This window comes from Condylura cristata, unplaced genomic scaffold, assembly GCF_000260355.1.
Source record: "Condylura cristata isolate star-nosed mole 26May11 unplaced genomic scaffold, ConCri1.0 scaffold00032, whole genome shotgun sequence".
Taxonomy (NCBI): domain Eukaryota; kingdom Metazoa; phylum Chordata; class Mammalia; order Eulipotyphla; family Talpidae; genus Condylura; species Condylura cristata.
Window position 1 is genome coordinate 4,982,647 of NW_004567133.1, and position 14,267 is coordinate 4,996,913.

Sequence of the window (14,267 nt, forward strand, 5' to 3'; positions counted from 1 at the left end):
GGGGTAGCTTAGATTGGTAGCTACTGAGACCCTCCTTGAGTCAGGAAGGGGTGAGAGGGTAGGTGGGGGGTGAGTAGAGCCCGGGGAAGGACTGGGCCTCTGAGTACAAACCCCCGCTTCCCTTGTCTTCCTCAGGCTTTGGAACCCCTGAATTTGAGTTCAATAAAAACCTTTATGTGGTAAAAGAGACTCATCCTTAAAATGTGTGCATCGGCTGTGCCTTGGGCAGTGGGCAACACTAGTTCCTAATTACCAGCAGGCGGTAAAGCCATAAGGCCTTGTCTGGGAAGTACTTTTATAGTCAGTGATTCACTGGAATCTTAAAATCTACAGCTCAGGGGGCATGACTTGCCCACATGTGCCCAAGTTCGTGTCCCCGTGCCTCACAAACAGGGTGCTGGCCCTCATTGGGAGATGTGAGAGACCTTACCTTTGTGGAGGCCAGAAAAAAACAATGGGATTTTCACATCCAGGTGTAGATACCTGCCTTCCTCCCCTGGCCCCCAGCACCAGCTGCGCGGCGTCTCCTCCACCCAGCTGGAAATTGGCCACTGCTTTTTGTACATGCTGATTTGGGCAAAACCACAGTGAATGTGGCTCACTCTTGGGGCATTTGTTGGGTCAGTGTGAGGACCCAACAAGGGCTCCAGACTTTAAGACCCTCCCAACAGGCTGGACCTGGCCTCCATTTTAGGACCCCTGGACCTACTGGGGCTACCCACTACCACCTTACCTTGATACTACTTTCCACTCTTGCGCCTCAGTCCTCCTGACACTCCCTTGCTCAGGAAACAATGGAAATTGGTGCCATTAGTGAGTCTGGGGGACTCTGGGGTGTGGCCTGGGTGACCTCAGCTGCAACACAGGTCCCGGGCACCTTGAGGAATCTCTGCTGGGGCACATCTTGAGATAAATGCCAGTCAAGGGTCTGACAGTGCCCCATTTCACAGATGGGAAATGGAGTGTAGAGCTGAGTGACCTGCGCAGTCACTCTGTGGCTGACAGGGCCCCATTTCACAGATGGGAAATGGAGTGTAGAGCTGAGTGACCTGTGCAGTCACTCTGTGGCTAGTGGCTTTCAAAGTTTAAATTTGGGAAGCAGAATATTACTTTTCAAGTGAAATCTCCAAGTCTTTTAAAGACATTTGTCAAATTTTATGCACATTTTTGTACAGACACCCTATTCTGAGTGATTTCAAATATTAAAATATGGCAACTCCCACATTTAATATAGGTTATGTACAAAACTATATGTTAAACTGCTTTTGACTACCTAAAGTAGCATTTATTACATTTGTAGACATTTACTGAAATATTCAATGATACAATTTATTTTTCTGATTTTGAAGGTTTTTTTTAAGTTTCCAACATGTTTGTAGGCCCTCAAGAGCCTGTAGGTGCTGGGCACAGTGCCCACAGTGCCTAATGAAGCAGGCTGCATACACAGAAACTCAAAGGATAGAAGCACATCAACTGAGGAGGAGAGGACTCAGCTGCTCACCCCTCTTCCAGGACCGTTTCTGAGATGGGGCCGCCAAAACTCAGAAAAAACACGTGTCTTCCCCAAGATCACGGTGGAACGCCAGCTCACGTGACTTGGTCAGGGAGCCGTAGGCTTGAATTCGGGTTCACCAGCTCCTGTGACTTGGCCCAGCGCTGCTGTGACCGCACCATGCGCTCCACTGAAGCGCTCTTCTATCCACCTCCCCGTGATGCGTCAAGTGTTTGGAAGAGGACTCAACGGTTTCCAGCTGTTACCTCATTACTGCTCATTGCAGCTCATTATTCCCATTTTGCAGATGAAGAAACAAGTCTCAGAGAGGATAAGTATCCAGAGGCTAATTGCCCCACACCACACAGCATGGAAGTCACAGAACCTGAATTCAAACCTTTGCCTAACAACACCACGATGTTACTTTTTCACTTTCTCAAGAGTATTATTGAGACTACTAGCGGCTGCATGATATGTGGTGACACAAGTTATCACTGATGGCTCCATGTGGGCCTGGGTGTTACGATTTCCATTTTAATTTTTCTTTATCTGAAGTCACATTGCTTTGTAACATTAGATATGCTTCAGGTGTGCATCACCACAAACCAGCATCCTGGGTGTACTTACACGGTGAAATTTCCCCCATTTTATTCCTAACTGGTTAAACTTCAATATAACAAGTATAACCCAAAGGACCCTCAATTTTTAACAGTATAAAGGGGTTCCGAGATCAAACCATTTGGGGGTCACTGACTCCATCATCTCTGGGACACCTCCTTGGGGCCAGTCCTCAGGAAGGGTCAGCATTGCTGCCACATGCAAGTGAGGCCTGAGTCCTGCCTTTTGACCCTCGTAGTCTGGAGAGAAGGAGAGCACATGTAATTGTGTGCCCACTGTGGCACGGACAGTGTCCACGGAAAGGGTCATTTTGTCCAGGAATGGGAGACGAGAAACATTTCCAAGTGCTTGGAAGTAGGAAGATTTTAGCGCGTAGAACAGGGTGGAAGTGGGTGTACTGACAAGGGAAGCTTGCGGAAGGCACAGAGAGAGGCAGGGAGGGCAGGGAAAATATATGTATATGTATGTGTGTGTGTGTATGATCATACATATATATCATATCTGTCATATATATATATGTGTGATCATATATATTCCCCGCCACTATGGAAAAGGGTCTCCTCCATCACCTCCCAACCTGTTCTGCATTCTTCATGGCCCTGTCACTACCTGGCATCACGTTCTGACTTTTCAACTGCACTTGCCGCTGTTTCTCACTTGTCCTCGGGCACAGACCAGGGCCTGACACAAACACTGTGTGAATGGATAGAAACTGACTAATGTTTGGTGACAGCAAGGATAATTTCTGTCCTTCTGTGATATTCCTGACAGCTAAAACACTTTCCCTACCCTGCCCCCACCCGCCCATTTTAGGAAACATGTTCTGTTTCTTCCTTATGAGCCAGCACTGTGGTTCCCTGGGGGCTGGACCATGAGGAAGATGAGGGTGGAGAGACCACAGACTTAGGAAGACTGCTGGGTCTTCAGTGCTAGGTTCGGGAGTGTCCACTTACCCCAGTAGTAGAAGGGAGCCACTGCAGGTCACTGCGTTGTGCTGGACCCCAGCTGGCCTTAGAGTGACTCTAGACCCCCTCCCACTGACCACAAGAGGGCAGCAGCGGCTACCCCCACTTCTAAAGGTGGGTAGATATGAGAGCCCCTCCAATATTACTTTCTGAAAAAGGAAGGGCAGGGAAGGTCTGCTGGCACATCTGAACCAGCTGTTAATGCCACCAACATTTTCTCACTCCTTCTCTCCCTACTTCTCTGAGGGGCATCATGGCAGCAACGACAACAGAGAGCAGAAGGCCTGCCTAGTGAAAGCACCAAGAAGGAAATATTCATTTCCAGCACAAAAACATAACAAAATTGGACAAAATTTCACATTTATCAGGTAAATGTATACAGATACTGGCCTTGGAGCTGGGAACCAGGTAAACAGACAAGGTGCCCATCTTTGTCAGTACACAGACAAAGTGGGTGTAATGGGGTCCCGGGATGCTGGCCACTTGAAAAGGCAATATGGGGCCCAGCATACCCTTTCCCACAGACTCTATTGCTAGTCCAGTTAGATGGGGGCAAGCCCCTCCTATGTGTCTGACTCTGATATCCCCAGGAAGCTCCAGGTGAACAGGGCAGTTCACTGTCGACTGCTCAAGGCAGATGGTAAGTGAACCATTCCCCAAGGAACAAGTCTGACCAGTGCAAAGAGAGCAAGTGCAGGCTAATGTGAGTGTGTCTCCTTGAATAGACACTGGGTGGGGGTCCCTCAGGAAGGAGTGTATGCTCTGAAGTCTGAAGGCTGAGTGAGAGTGAGCCAGAAGGAGGGGAGGAATGTCCCAGGCAAAGGGAGCTCTCTGAGAGAAGCAGTGAGACCAAAAAAGCTTAGCCCGTGGAAAGCCTGGTGTAACTGGAGCTCAGGAAGACAGGAGTTCTTTTGAGGGGAAGGAGATAGGGCCAACCTTGCAATACAGTATTTGGGCTATTTTCCAGTTCTGAAAAGCACATGAGGGTATCTGGTGTTTAGCCAAAGAGCAAGGGGTTTGCAGCAGTGAGATGCAAGAGACAGACTGGATTTGCTATTGGCAAATAGGACGCATCCAGGCAGAAAAGAATGCAGGGAAAGGTTTTGGGACGCTGAGTCTTCTGGGACCTCCACTGGCAGGTGGCCATGAGAAGGGATGGCCTCAGGCCCTGGGAATGTCTCCATATTCTCTTTAGGAGAGGAGACTAAGAGGGGCTGGTAGGAGCCAGGTCCATCTGATAAGCACAAGGTCTCACCTTTGTAGCCTTCCTGGCCAGTCCCTCAGTAGATTTTCACAGAGAAGTTGGGGGGGGGGGGCGCGGAATTGGCTCCATGTTCAAGACAGGGAAACTGAGTCTTAGGGAGGGGCAGTGATTTGCCTGAGAACACAGTAAAATGCAGCAGAGGCCCCTGCCCCAGGCCTCTCTGCTCAGGCCTGATCGGAGTCTTTGCCACCTTATTCCTGGGCCTTCTCCCCTAGGAGGGTCTCCACCACCTCCTCTGGTGCTGGCTGCCCAGAGTCTCCCCCGGGGATTCCATTGGGGGCATCTATGTTAGCCTCCATCTTCTCCTTCAGGTCCCGCTTGAAGAAGCCGACCTACAGAAAGACACAGGTGGAGAGAGCTAAAAGCCCTTGAAGGGCTTCCTGCCGGCTGACCCTGCAAGCATGTTCACAAATCACCCGTGCCCCAGACACGAGGTGCCCAGGGCTGGGCGAGGGCACCTGTGCACTTGGCAATACGCTAAAAAGTGTTTCAGAGCACATCACTCCTTGCCTATTAAAGTGTCATGTGCCAATATTTTAGGCGGGTGTGGGGTACAGGCATGAGAGGATTCACCAGAGACAGACTGGGGAGCAGAACAGACAGATCTACTGAAATACACCGCTGAGGGGAGCGGCGGGTTGGTCAGGAGAGGTCTGCTGCGCCACATGGGTCAGCTCCCTGGCCGGGGATTGAGCTTGTGCCGCAGTGGCTGTGGATATCTTAATTGTGCTGTGCTTTAACCCACTGCACCACCAGGGAGGGCCCCTTTGGTGGGTGTTTTGATGATGTCTAATACAAAGTGGAAAAGCCCTCCCTTCTAGAGTGCTAAGTCAGGTGCCATGTGTTCTTGGGCTCAGCAAAAGGAAATCTAAAGATTTGACGAGGCCCCTCCCTGGTGGCACAATGAATTAAGCACAGCACTATGAAGCTGTCCGCAGCAGAAGTTGATCCCCAGTCAGGGAACTAACCCACATGGAATGGCAGGACTCTCGTGCTCGCTTGCTGCACCTTTGAGTAGCGAACCTGCCTGTTCTGTTCCCCACTCTGTCTCTGGTAAATCCTCTCACCCCCCACCCCGCCACATCTCTGGCCTGTACCCCAGTTCTTGTGTGCATAAATTAATAAATCTTTTTTTAAAAATCACTGATGTTGAAAATTTACCAAAACATTAAAAAAAAAAAGGAATATTAGGAGATGCAGACCCAGGCAACAAGAGCCTAACATCACAATCTGCACATTCGTCAACAGGATCTTACTCCATAAAAGGCAGCACCAGACTGCAGGAAGCCGCCGGGGCGGTGTGGACGGTGCTCGTCGGCTCCTGTTTCCTACCTAGATACACACGTGAGAGCTGTTCTTTCTCTCCCATTTACATTAACAGCAAAATGAGAAACTGAAGGAATGTAAACAAAATGGTTGCCAGTGACAACCCTCTGAGGCTGAGGCAGGAAAAGCTTTAAACTTTGATTTTTCTATGGATAGAACACACACGCTCCAGCATGGCTTGTCTGACTCACTCCTCACCCTTCAAATTCCAGCTCCAATGCCAACTCTCGGGGGGTCTCTCTAGACTCCGCCAGCCTCAGTTGGGTTCCTCTGTTTGAGCACACAGGCCCAGTGGAGCCCTCAGTCCGCCCCTGTCTCCCCTGTTAACCTAGAGCTGCACAGGCCAGGGCCAGGTTGGGGTCTGCACCAGGGCTGGGGTCTCATTCAGGCGGTGCTTCTGCGTGAGAGCCTTGGCCTGGCCTGCTGGTGCTGGGTCATGGGGAAAGTCCCACTCGCTCTTTGGGCCTCAGCAGCCTTGTCTAGAGGGAGTAAGCTGAGTTCCCTGCTGGCTTTGATGCTCCTGGTCCTGGTACTCTCCCTGACCCCTGCCAATTCTCCTCCCAGCCTGGTCACCTCAGCAATGCCTGTGACCCCCAGAAGCTCCCACCTTATAGAGTGCCAGGAAAATCAGCAGCAGCAGCAACAACCCCCCGACGCCGCTCCACAAATAGAGCTGGAGATTTTCCTTCTCATTCACAATTTCGACCTTTGTGATGACCTAGAGGGAAGATAGGGCCGTGCAGGGAAGCAGCCTTTCCCGCCCTCACAGCCTCAAGCCTTAGGTCAGAGCATTCCCCATTTGGACCTTATCATGCAGGCCCGGACCCTCTCTGGGCAGAACCCCTCCACCACCCAGTAAACTGGCAGACATGCATGCTGGTTACCTGAAATCCTTAAATGGCCTCCCCGAGCTCAGGATAAAATGCCAGTCTCAGCTCCCTGCAAAGCTTTTCCCTGCAAGGCCTCAGTTTATGTTAGCTTTCCCTTCCCTGTGCTCTGTACTTCTGCTGGCTCCTAGACCCATGCTTTCTGCTTCTCTCTGTGCCCCACCCTTGCTGAGTGTCACAGCTGGCCTTCCCTGGCACTTCTCGGCAGAGTGATCAGGGGTGAACAGCTCACTCTAGCTTCCAAGGAAGCTTCGCCAAGGCTGATGGTTCCAGCAATGGGCCAGTTTCACTCATGCTTTGCCCAGCCCCTCACTGCCAGCACTGCCCCCCAGCTCTGTCCTGAGGCCCACTCCTCAGGTCCCATGGCTGACTGCTGCTCCTGGGTCTCCTAAGGAGGTAGAGAGATACCTGGGCCAGGGAGGCGTTACTGCCGTAGAGGTGGAAATGCCTGGTGCTGTTGAAGGAGATGGAGAGGGAGCTGCAGAGGCTGAACATGGAGGAGGCCTGTGGGAGGGGCGGGGGAGACGTCATGGCCAGGGGAACAAACAAGGGCATGAACCCACTGAGTTCTGCCCCCACCTGGGCTTGACTCACTGAGGAACACAGAGAAGAGTGAGCCCCAGTGGGGTGCAGACGCCTGCTCAGGTCTCTCCTGGAGCAGCCTAAGGTGCCACTCCCTGCTGGTGTCCTATAAAGAATATGCAAGAACCATCCATGGGCCCGTGAAAACTGCCCTGCAAATTTCAAACAACCCATGGTTCTCTTCCTCAGGAAAAAGGAGAAAGATGCAGGAAGACTATTTGGTGAGCGAGCCCCACCCGGGGACCCCCACTTATGTCTGGCGCCGGCAGGTACTACCTGGACCTCCTTGATCAGCTCCACGGTCCCCGTCACTTTCACGAGGAGTTTCTGCTGAAAGTCAACTGGGCAGCGGTGCTGGGCCAGGTGCTGGCAAGGCTGTCGGGGAAGACGAAGACAAGGGGTAAGAGAGGCCTGTCCCCTGCTGCACCTTGCCAGCCTCCACCCTAATTTCCGAGCTCCCACACCCTTACCTCAGTCACCTCAGGCAGCGTCCCCAGGTCCTCCTGGTAGCAGGTGACAGGCGGCTCCTGGGAACCACGAGACAGGGTCTTAGTCAGTCCAGGGATCAGAGGTAATGCTTCCCTAGGAGAGCCTGACATTCCTCCTTGGCCTCCCAATTCTTCCCCACTGTCCCTAGGGGGGCAGACATCACCAAGTCCGAGAAGATTCCTCATTCACCCCCTTTGCACACCTCTGCACCCCTGTAAGAGCCCACCCCTACAGCCATGGTGTCCTGTCCTCCTCTGGACAATACTCACCAGTTGCACGTCGTATGTGTATTTGAGGGGCTCCGTGACGTGATGCTGTGAAACTCCAACCAAGGCCTCCAGGGAGGGCAATTTGTTGTCCTGGCCAAAGGGCTGAACCGTTACCTAGCAGAGAGGATCAGGGGCTCAGAGCCCGAATGAAGCTGCCCTTGGGCCACCCCGGATCCTGCGTGCAGCCCTGTATGCCTGCGTGCCCGTGGCCGTGCCGAGGCAACAGACAGTGACCACACATCTGGCCTCTGTCGCAGTGTGGCTTATGTGCGCTTTTCTGCTTTCTCCACATGGCAGCATCTCACACATCCTGCCAGCTCGTGCCCAGACAGCATCCCTGACTCCTGGGGGCAGGGAAGCTTCCCCTTCGTCTCCCCACAGGAGGTTGTGGGGCTCTTACTCCAAACCCCACTTTGTTCCGGGGAGAATTGAGGCCAGGACAGACAGGTCGGCCAGCGGTCACACAGCAGAGGTGGCTGGGTGTGGCCTGCGCCTGCCGAGTTCAGTCCCACTATCACAGTGGTGAAGGACTGGCCTGGAAGCCCAGCGCATCCCGATGAACAGCACTAGACGCCACCCAACCCGTCCCTCAGGACGGTCTCTGCTGATGCAAATGGACGCCCGACCTTCCCGAAGGCCATCACCTCGTCACAGCATAAGGTGAGCTGGTTCTTACCTCTGCTCTGAAGGGGGCTCAGTAGATTGGGACCCCTTACTGCAGGCCCCCTTCCCTGGACCCCCAGCTCAGTGTGGCCCCATGGGCCTCACTTTCCTCCACAGTAGAATGAGAACGCCTTGGGCTGGATCAGTGCTTACTCCTCTTTCAAAGGTTACCCCTAGGAAAGCTTTCAATGCCTCCACTTTGGACTCAGGGGGTTCCCTCCCTCCTGTGAGCCCCCATCACTAAGTTGGCAGTTACAGCACTGAGCATATAGCAGGAGAAATGACAAACATTGACTCAGAGGTGAGATGTGGGTTTTGATATTCAAATAAGTGCTTCTTCTCCCCACCCTGGAGCTGTTTTCTGGGCCAGCGGCTTCTTGTGTCTGTGCTACAGTTGCTCATCTGTAAAGTGGGAACAACAGTGCCTGTCTCGAGCAACCCCTCAGGCTGGTGTGAGAATTATGGGGGGCTGCATGGATAGCACACCCCAGGCACAGGACTTGGGGATAGCGAGTGGTCGGACACCTCGTCTCACCTATTGCTGCTCAGCACTTAGCACAGCACCTCAACTGGAATAGGACTGCATTAAATTCATGGACGAAAGACTAGGTCCACAGGCCCTCCCTCATGGCACGAAGGTTTATAAAGCACAGCACTATGAAGCTATCTGTGGCTACTGCAACACACGCTCGACCCCTGGCCAGAGAGCATGGCAGCGTGGCAGACCCCTCCTGTGTCATCTGCTGCTCCCCTCAGCAGGGTATTCCGGTAAATCTGCCTGTTCTGCTGCTCACTGTGTCTCTGGTGTATCCTCTCACCCTCTGCACCTCTGGCCTGTACCCCAGTTCTTGTGTGCATACATAAATAAATCTTTAAGAAAAGAAGAAAGAGTAGGTTCTCTCGGAGCCCTCTGGCTCTCAAGTTCTGCATGTCTACCCATCACTTCCCTGGTGGTGGGAAGCATTGGTGAGCATGCTGACTGCAGCCTTTCTGTGCCCTAGAGAAAGGCCAAGGACTCTGGCATGCTGGACTCGATCTCTGCATCCGGAGGGTCCTGGGGTGAGGCTGAATGAACAGTGGCCTTGAAGGACCTTTTCTCATTGAGGGTCATACCTGGTAGATGTGCTTGAAATGTTGTTTCTTGAGATCCTTGGAGATGAAGCTGATATACGGTGTAGAATCTTCCTTGCTGTGGGAAGGGAGAAGAGCAGAAGCAGAAGGTGGAGACAGCACCGTAGTCTCCTGGAGGGCAGAGGGGCCTGGGCCAGGGCAGCCTCTGGTTGCCAGTCGCTGTGCCTGGCACGGTCAGTCACATTTCATCCTGACACCCTATTGTTAGAAACTGAGGCTCATGGAAGGGGTCAGCCTCTTGCCCACGGTCCCAAAGGAGAGCACCAGGACAGGCACCCCGGCGATGAGCCTTGGAGTGTGTCCCCACTCCATGTGCCTCCCCAGCATCTCCCAGTGCCTGGTCCGCTGCTCATCTTTAAGGCACAGCACCGACTCCTGGCTTGCTCTTCTAACAACCTTCCTAATGCCACGCTGTGATCCCACCACTCACCAACTCCAAATCCATCAGTGACCCCTGCTGCCCACAGTGCCAAGGCCAGGATTGCCCCTACCTGCCTGCTCACTGACCCCTCCACCCTCCACCTGCCCTCTCCTGCTCCCCAGATCTGCACCTGTGTGCTGGCTCCAGGCCTGCGGGTGAGAAGGCCCTCCCCTCCCTCCTGCCTTGTCCTCTAGACCCCAGTTCAGGTTCCTAGTTGACCCTGAGTCCTCTGACCCACACTACCCTTCCTGGCTCTAATTTCATAACACATTCCAGGTACTATCATTCTTTTGGCATTTAAGTTCAAAATCGCTAGAGACCCCAGGGCATGTGACTTCCCTGTCCTTATCTCACTGGGCCAACTTGAAAAAGGTTCCCCACTTTCCTGGCTTAACTCCTTTTCTGTATGAGAAAATCTAGCCTACCACCTCCCTGGGTCCTTCCTGCCATAGCATTCTGAGATTTACTAGTTCTGTGGGTTCAGGACTTTTGGTCTCTTGCTTCTGACTAAGAGCTCTGGGCAGGAGACAGCTACTGTGAAACTTTCCTCCTGGGTCTCCCAGCACTGTGGCTCTAGGTGGGGCGGGTGGGGTGGGGGTGTGTCTCCACCCTAGCTACAGACAATGGAGAGTGAGCCTGAGCTTCTGGCATCAACCTCCAGTTCAGACCTGACCTCAGTGGGGGGAGGGCCTTGCACAGGGAGCTGGAGTGACATCAGCCTTCAGTGTGTTTCTTCCATCAGTAAATGCTGACCTAATCCCGAGTTCTTGAAGGACTGTCACTCTTTTGAGCATTAAAGACTCTAGGTGGGCCTCCCTTTTGGCACAAGGGGTTAAAGCTAGCACTATGAAGCTATGTAGCCACTGCAGAATGAGTTCAATCCCTGCCGCGGAGGTGACCCACATGGCACAGCAGACCTCTCCTGTCTCTCCCGCTGCTCCCCTCAGCAGTGTATTTCAGTAAATCTGCCTGTGCTGCTCCCCACTCTGTCTCTGGTGAATCTTGTCACTCCCACATCTCTGGTTTGTACCCCAGTTCTTGTAATGCATAAATAAATAAATCTTAAACACACACACACACTGTAGGGCCCTGAGGAGGGAAGTGGAGGGGAGAAGCAGGGGGTTGAGGCTGCCCAGGACTCACTCCTCTGTGAGGATGTTGATGGGGTACATGACCGGGATGCTGGTGTTGGCTGAGTTGTCTTTCAGAAGGCCAGAGTCTTCATTTTTACTGCATGGGGGAGGGCAGTGTTAGGAGAGGGTGCGCCAGGGCCCAGAGGGCCAGGGATGCTGCTGGGTCTAGTGGGGGCTGGAGGGGCTCCCAGGGGCTGCTCACCAGCTCACTTCAGCCTGCAGCTCAACCAAGTCCCCCCAGGAGCTGTTCAGCAGTGTATAGAACATCACTTGGATGTCAACCTGGTGGGGAAAGAGAAGGCAATGAGGAGGGGCCTTAGCTCCCAGCCCAATCATCATAGCTGTGACCCCAGGGATGCTCTGGGCCTGGGCTGGGTGTTTTATCCTCATGAAGAGACTGAGGTTCCAGTGGCTAAGTCACATGTTTGAGGCCATCTCCAGGTGTCTGATTCTAAAGTCCAGACCCTCAGACAGTACACAGAACTGCTTGTACACACTCCTTGGGTCAAGAAGACGGCAAGCCCTCATGGTCAATCAAGGGCGCCCTTCCCCCAGCCAGCAGCTCCCTCCCACCTGAGCTCAGGTTCCTGCCCCTGGTTCCTGCCCCTGCCCCTGGTTCCCAAGGACCTTCACTCACCGAGCTGCCTGCTTTAAAGATGGGGGAGCTCACATTGCAAGAGAGGGTCTTGGTGGGGAGCTTGGATTTGCCAGGAAGCTCCTCGCAACTCACAGGTATCTGTCTGCGAGGCTGGGGGTGAGAAGAGAGAGCATAAGCGAGAAGAGAGCTAAGGGTTCTGGGGCCCTCCAAGCCTCAGCGCCCGCCTCCCAGCCGGGGCGCTGTCTCAGAGAAGTGGGGCCAAGGAATCCAGGGCACAGCCAGAGACTGGGCACAAAATGCTAACTGCACTGGGCACTGTTCACAGTGGAGACCTGGATGGAACAGCTCAGAGATAGGCACTTCCGGTAAATGGGGTGCAGTCACAGGAGAGGGGATGGTGAGACTGCCAGCACGTTGCTATGTAATTACCCCTTCAGCAAGAGCTGGGACAGTGTGCTTGACCCTGGCTAAGCAGTCACACCGTTCCTTCAGCTTCCTGACCATCTGCAAGGCGTGGGATTCCATCTCGGACTGGGAAGGGAATCCACTAACAGAGGCCCGGGGTCCTTTATGGCTCCCCGGGCTTTCACAGCTGTGAAAGGGGGGTCCTGGGTGGACTTGGACACAGTTGGAGTTTAGTGGGGCATTGCTGCTCAGTCGGTCAGGGCTTCTGTTTGAGATGATGGACAGACAGTGGGGCGTTTGCACAACGCTGTGAAGGCACTTAATGGCCACTGAATTATGTACTGAAAAACTGTTCAAATACTGAACAAAGAGTCCGGAAAAAGATAAAGCTTGCAAGTTGGCCATCCATCTGAGGCCTCCATCTGGGAGAGGGGCAGAGAGGGGTGCAATGGGGCCGGAGGGCACAGGGACGGCCAGGGCAGTGGTGGTGGAGAGCTACGGGGACCGCACCCCAGGGAGAAATCAAATGCTGTGCAGAAGTGAACAACAAGGTAAGGAAATAAACTCAATAGTCATAATCGTTTTATACTATGTAGACATGAAATTTTTCCCAAACATGGGGTAAAAACCACCACCTGGAAAGCCTGTGTGTGTGTATCTAATAAATATACAAACAATGTAATTTGTAGGCATATGCATAAACAGAAAGATAAACGCCAAAATATTAAAAGTAATAAAAAATATTAAAAGTAGTAACATCTTAGTAGTACAATATTAAAAGTAGTCATGCTGAGCTGTGGAGTCTGGGTGATTGTCTTCTTCAAACTTCCTTGTGGTTTCCATGTTTCTGTGCTGATTACGTAGCCCTTTCTCTTATTTGTTATTTTGTAATGATAATTTTTTAAAAATTTTGAAATAACCTGGGCCATCCCTCAAAAACATGCCCATCACCTCCAGGAGGCAGGTGGTCATGTCTCGCTCACCTGAGCATGGCTCCTTGGGACCCGGGTGCTGGGGTGCTGGGGTGCCATTGTCACAGGGCACCATCACGTGCTCCCTGCACGCCACCCTCTCACTAACCCTGGGGTCTCTGTATACGGCTGTGGAATCTGAGGCCCAAAGAGGGTGCACTTCATGCTTCCGGTCCTATGGCTTGTGGGTGAGCATCAGGCTGAGACCCAGAGGGGACCCCAGGACCTCCGCGTGCCAACTGCTCCTGTCCTTATCTGTCCCGACTGCCTGAGCCGCCCCAGGGCAGCAGATGCCAGGGGCCTGTGGGCCCACTCCCTTCCCGCTCACCTTGAACAGCTCCACTTTGCGGAAGGAGAGTCCCTGGGGGAAGCTCATGTGCAGCTTGACCCAGTAAGCGTCTTCTCCCAAGTTACTCAGTGTCAGCCCCACAGAGAGGCTGGCAGAGGCGGTCAGGCGTAGGGCTCTGTCTCTGTTGGGGGGAGATCAAGGAAAAGTGATGGGGGGCAGGTTCTGGCTCTAGTAGGCCAGAAAACAAATACTCGGAACATGCTCCCCTGCACAAGCCTGAGGAGGGGCCTCGTCCCATTCAGACCAGGGTCCCGGGACTTGCTCTGCTCAGAGGCGGAAACCCAGGTGACACATTTAGTTCGCAGATGAGGGTCTTCTGACTTGAGGCACCCTCCTTGTTCTCTCCAGCACACAGGAGCTGCCCCGGAAACACCGGGGGAGCAGGAGGGTGGGGAGGAGTTCCGCAGCCTCACAGACCTTTCCTGGGAGAAGAGCAGCTTCAGGTTTGCCTCACATTGCTTGTCCTCCCCACAGTTCTTCTCAAACGGGATCTAAAAGGCCAAGAAGAAAGAACTAAGGTGTTCAGGCCCCCCACACCCAAGAGGGACCAAACCTCGGCCTCTTTCTGCCCCCTTACCTCCTTGGTCTCCGAGTGCGCTGAGGGGCTCAGGATGGGCCGCATGTCCTTACCCTGCGCAGGGAGAGGGAGGGCAGCGTCCCTAGGTTAATGGCAGCAGCAGAACTCACGCAGGGGCTGAGAGCTC

General features: G+C 53.2%; 1 protein-coding gene across 1 annotated transcript in view; it reads right to left on the reverse strand.

Annotated features, from left to right (window-relative positions):
• Positions 1-4,445: 4,445 nt before the first annotated feature.
• ITGAL (integrin, alpha L (antigen CD11A (p180), lymphocyte function-associated antigen 1; alpha polypeptide)) overlaps positions 4,446-14,267 on the reverse strand; it is a 34,254-nt gene continuing 24,432 nt past the window's right edge. The window contains exons 19-31 of the mRNA XM_004691684.2: positions 14,141-14,194; positions 13,981-14,054; positions 13,543-13,684; positions 11,878-11,988; positions 11,443-11,522; positions 11,251-11,337; positions 9,669-9,744; positions 7,893-8,006; positions 7,605-7,661; positions 7,411-7,509; positions 6,961-7,056; positions 6,273-6,383; positions 4,446-4,671 (exon numbers count right to left, since the gene is read on the reverse strand). Of these exons, the coding sequence (XP_004691741.1) occupies positions 4,531-4,671; positions 6,273-6,383; positions 6,961-7,056; positions 7,411-7,509; positions 7,605-7,661; positions 7,893-8,006; positions 9,669-9,744; positions 11,251-11,337; positions 11,443-11,522; positions 11,878-11,988; positions 13,543-13,684; positions 13,981-14,054; positions 14,141-14,194 (1,242 nt within the window). The 3' untranslated portion in view covers positions 4,446-4,530. The remainder of the gene's footprint in view (positions 4,672-6,272; positions 6,384-6,960; positions 7,057-7,410; positions 7,510-7,604; positions 7,662-7,892; positions 8,007-9,668; positions 9,745-11,250; positions 11,338-11,442; positions 11,523-11,877; positions 11,989-13,542; positions 13,685-13,980; positions 14,055-14,140; positions 14,195-14,267) is intronic.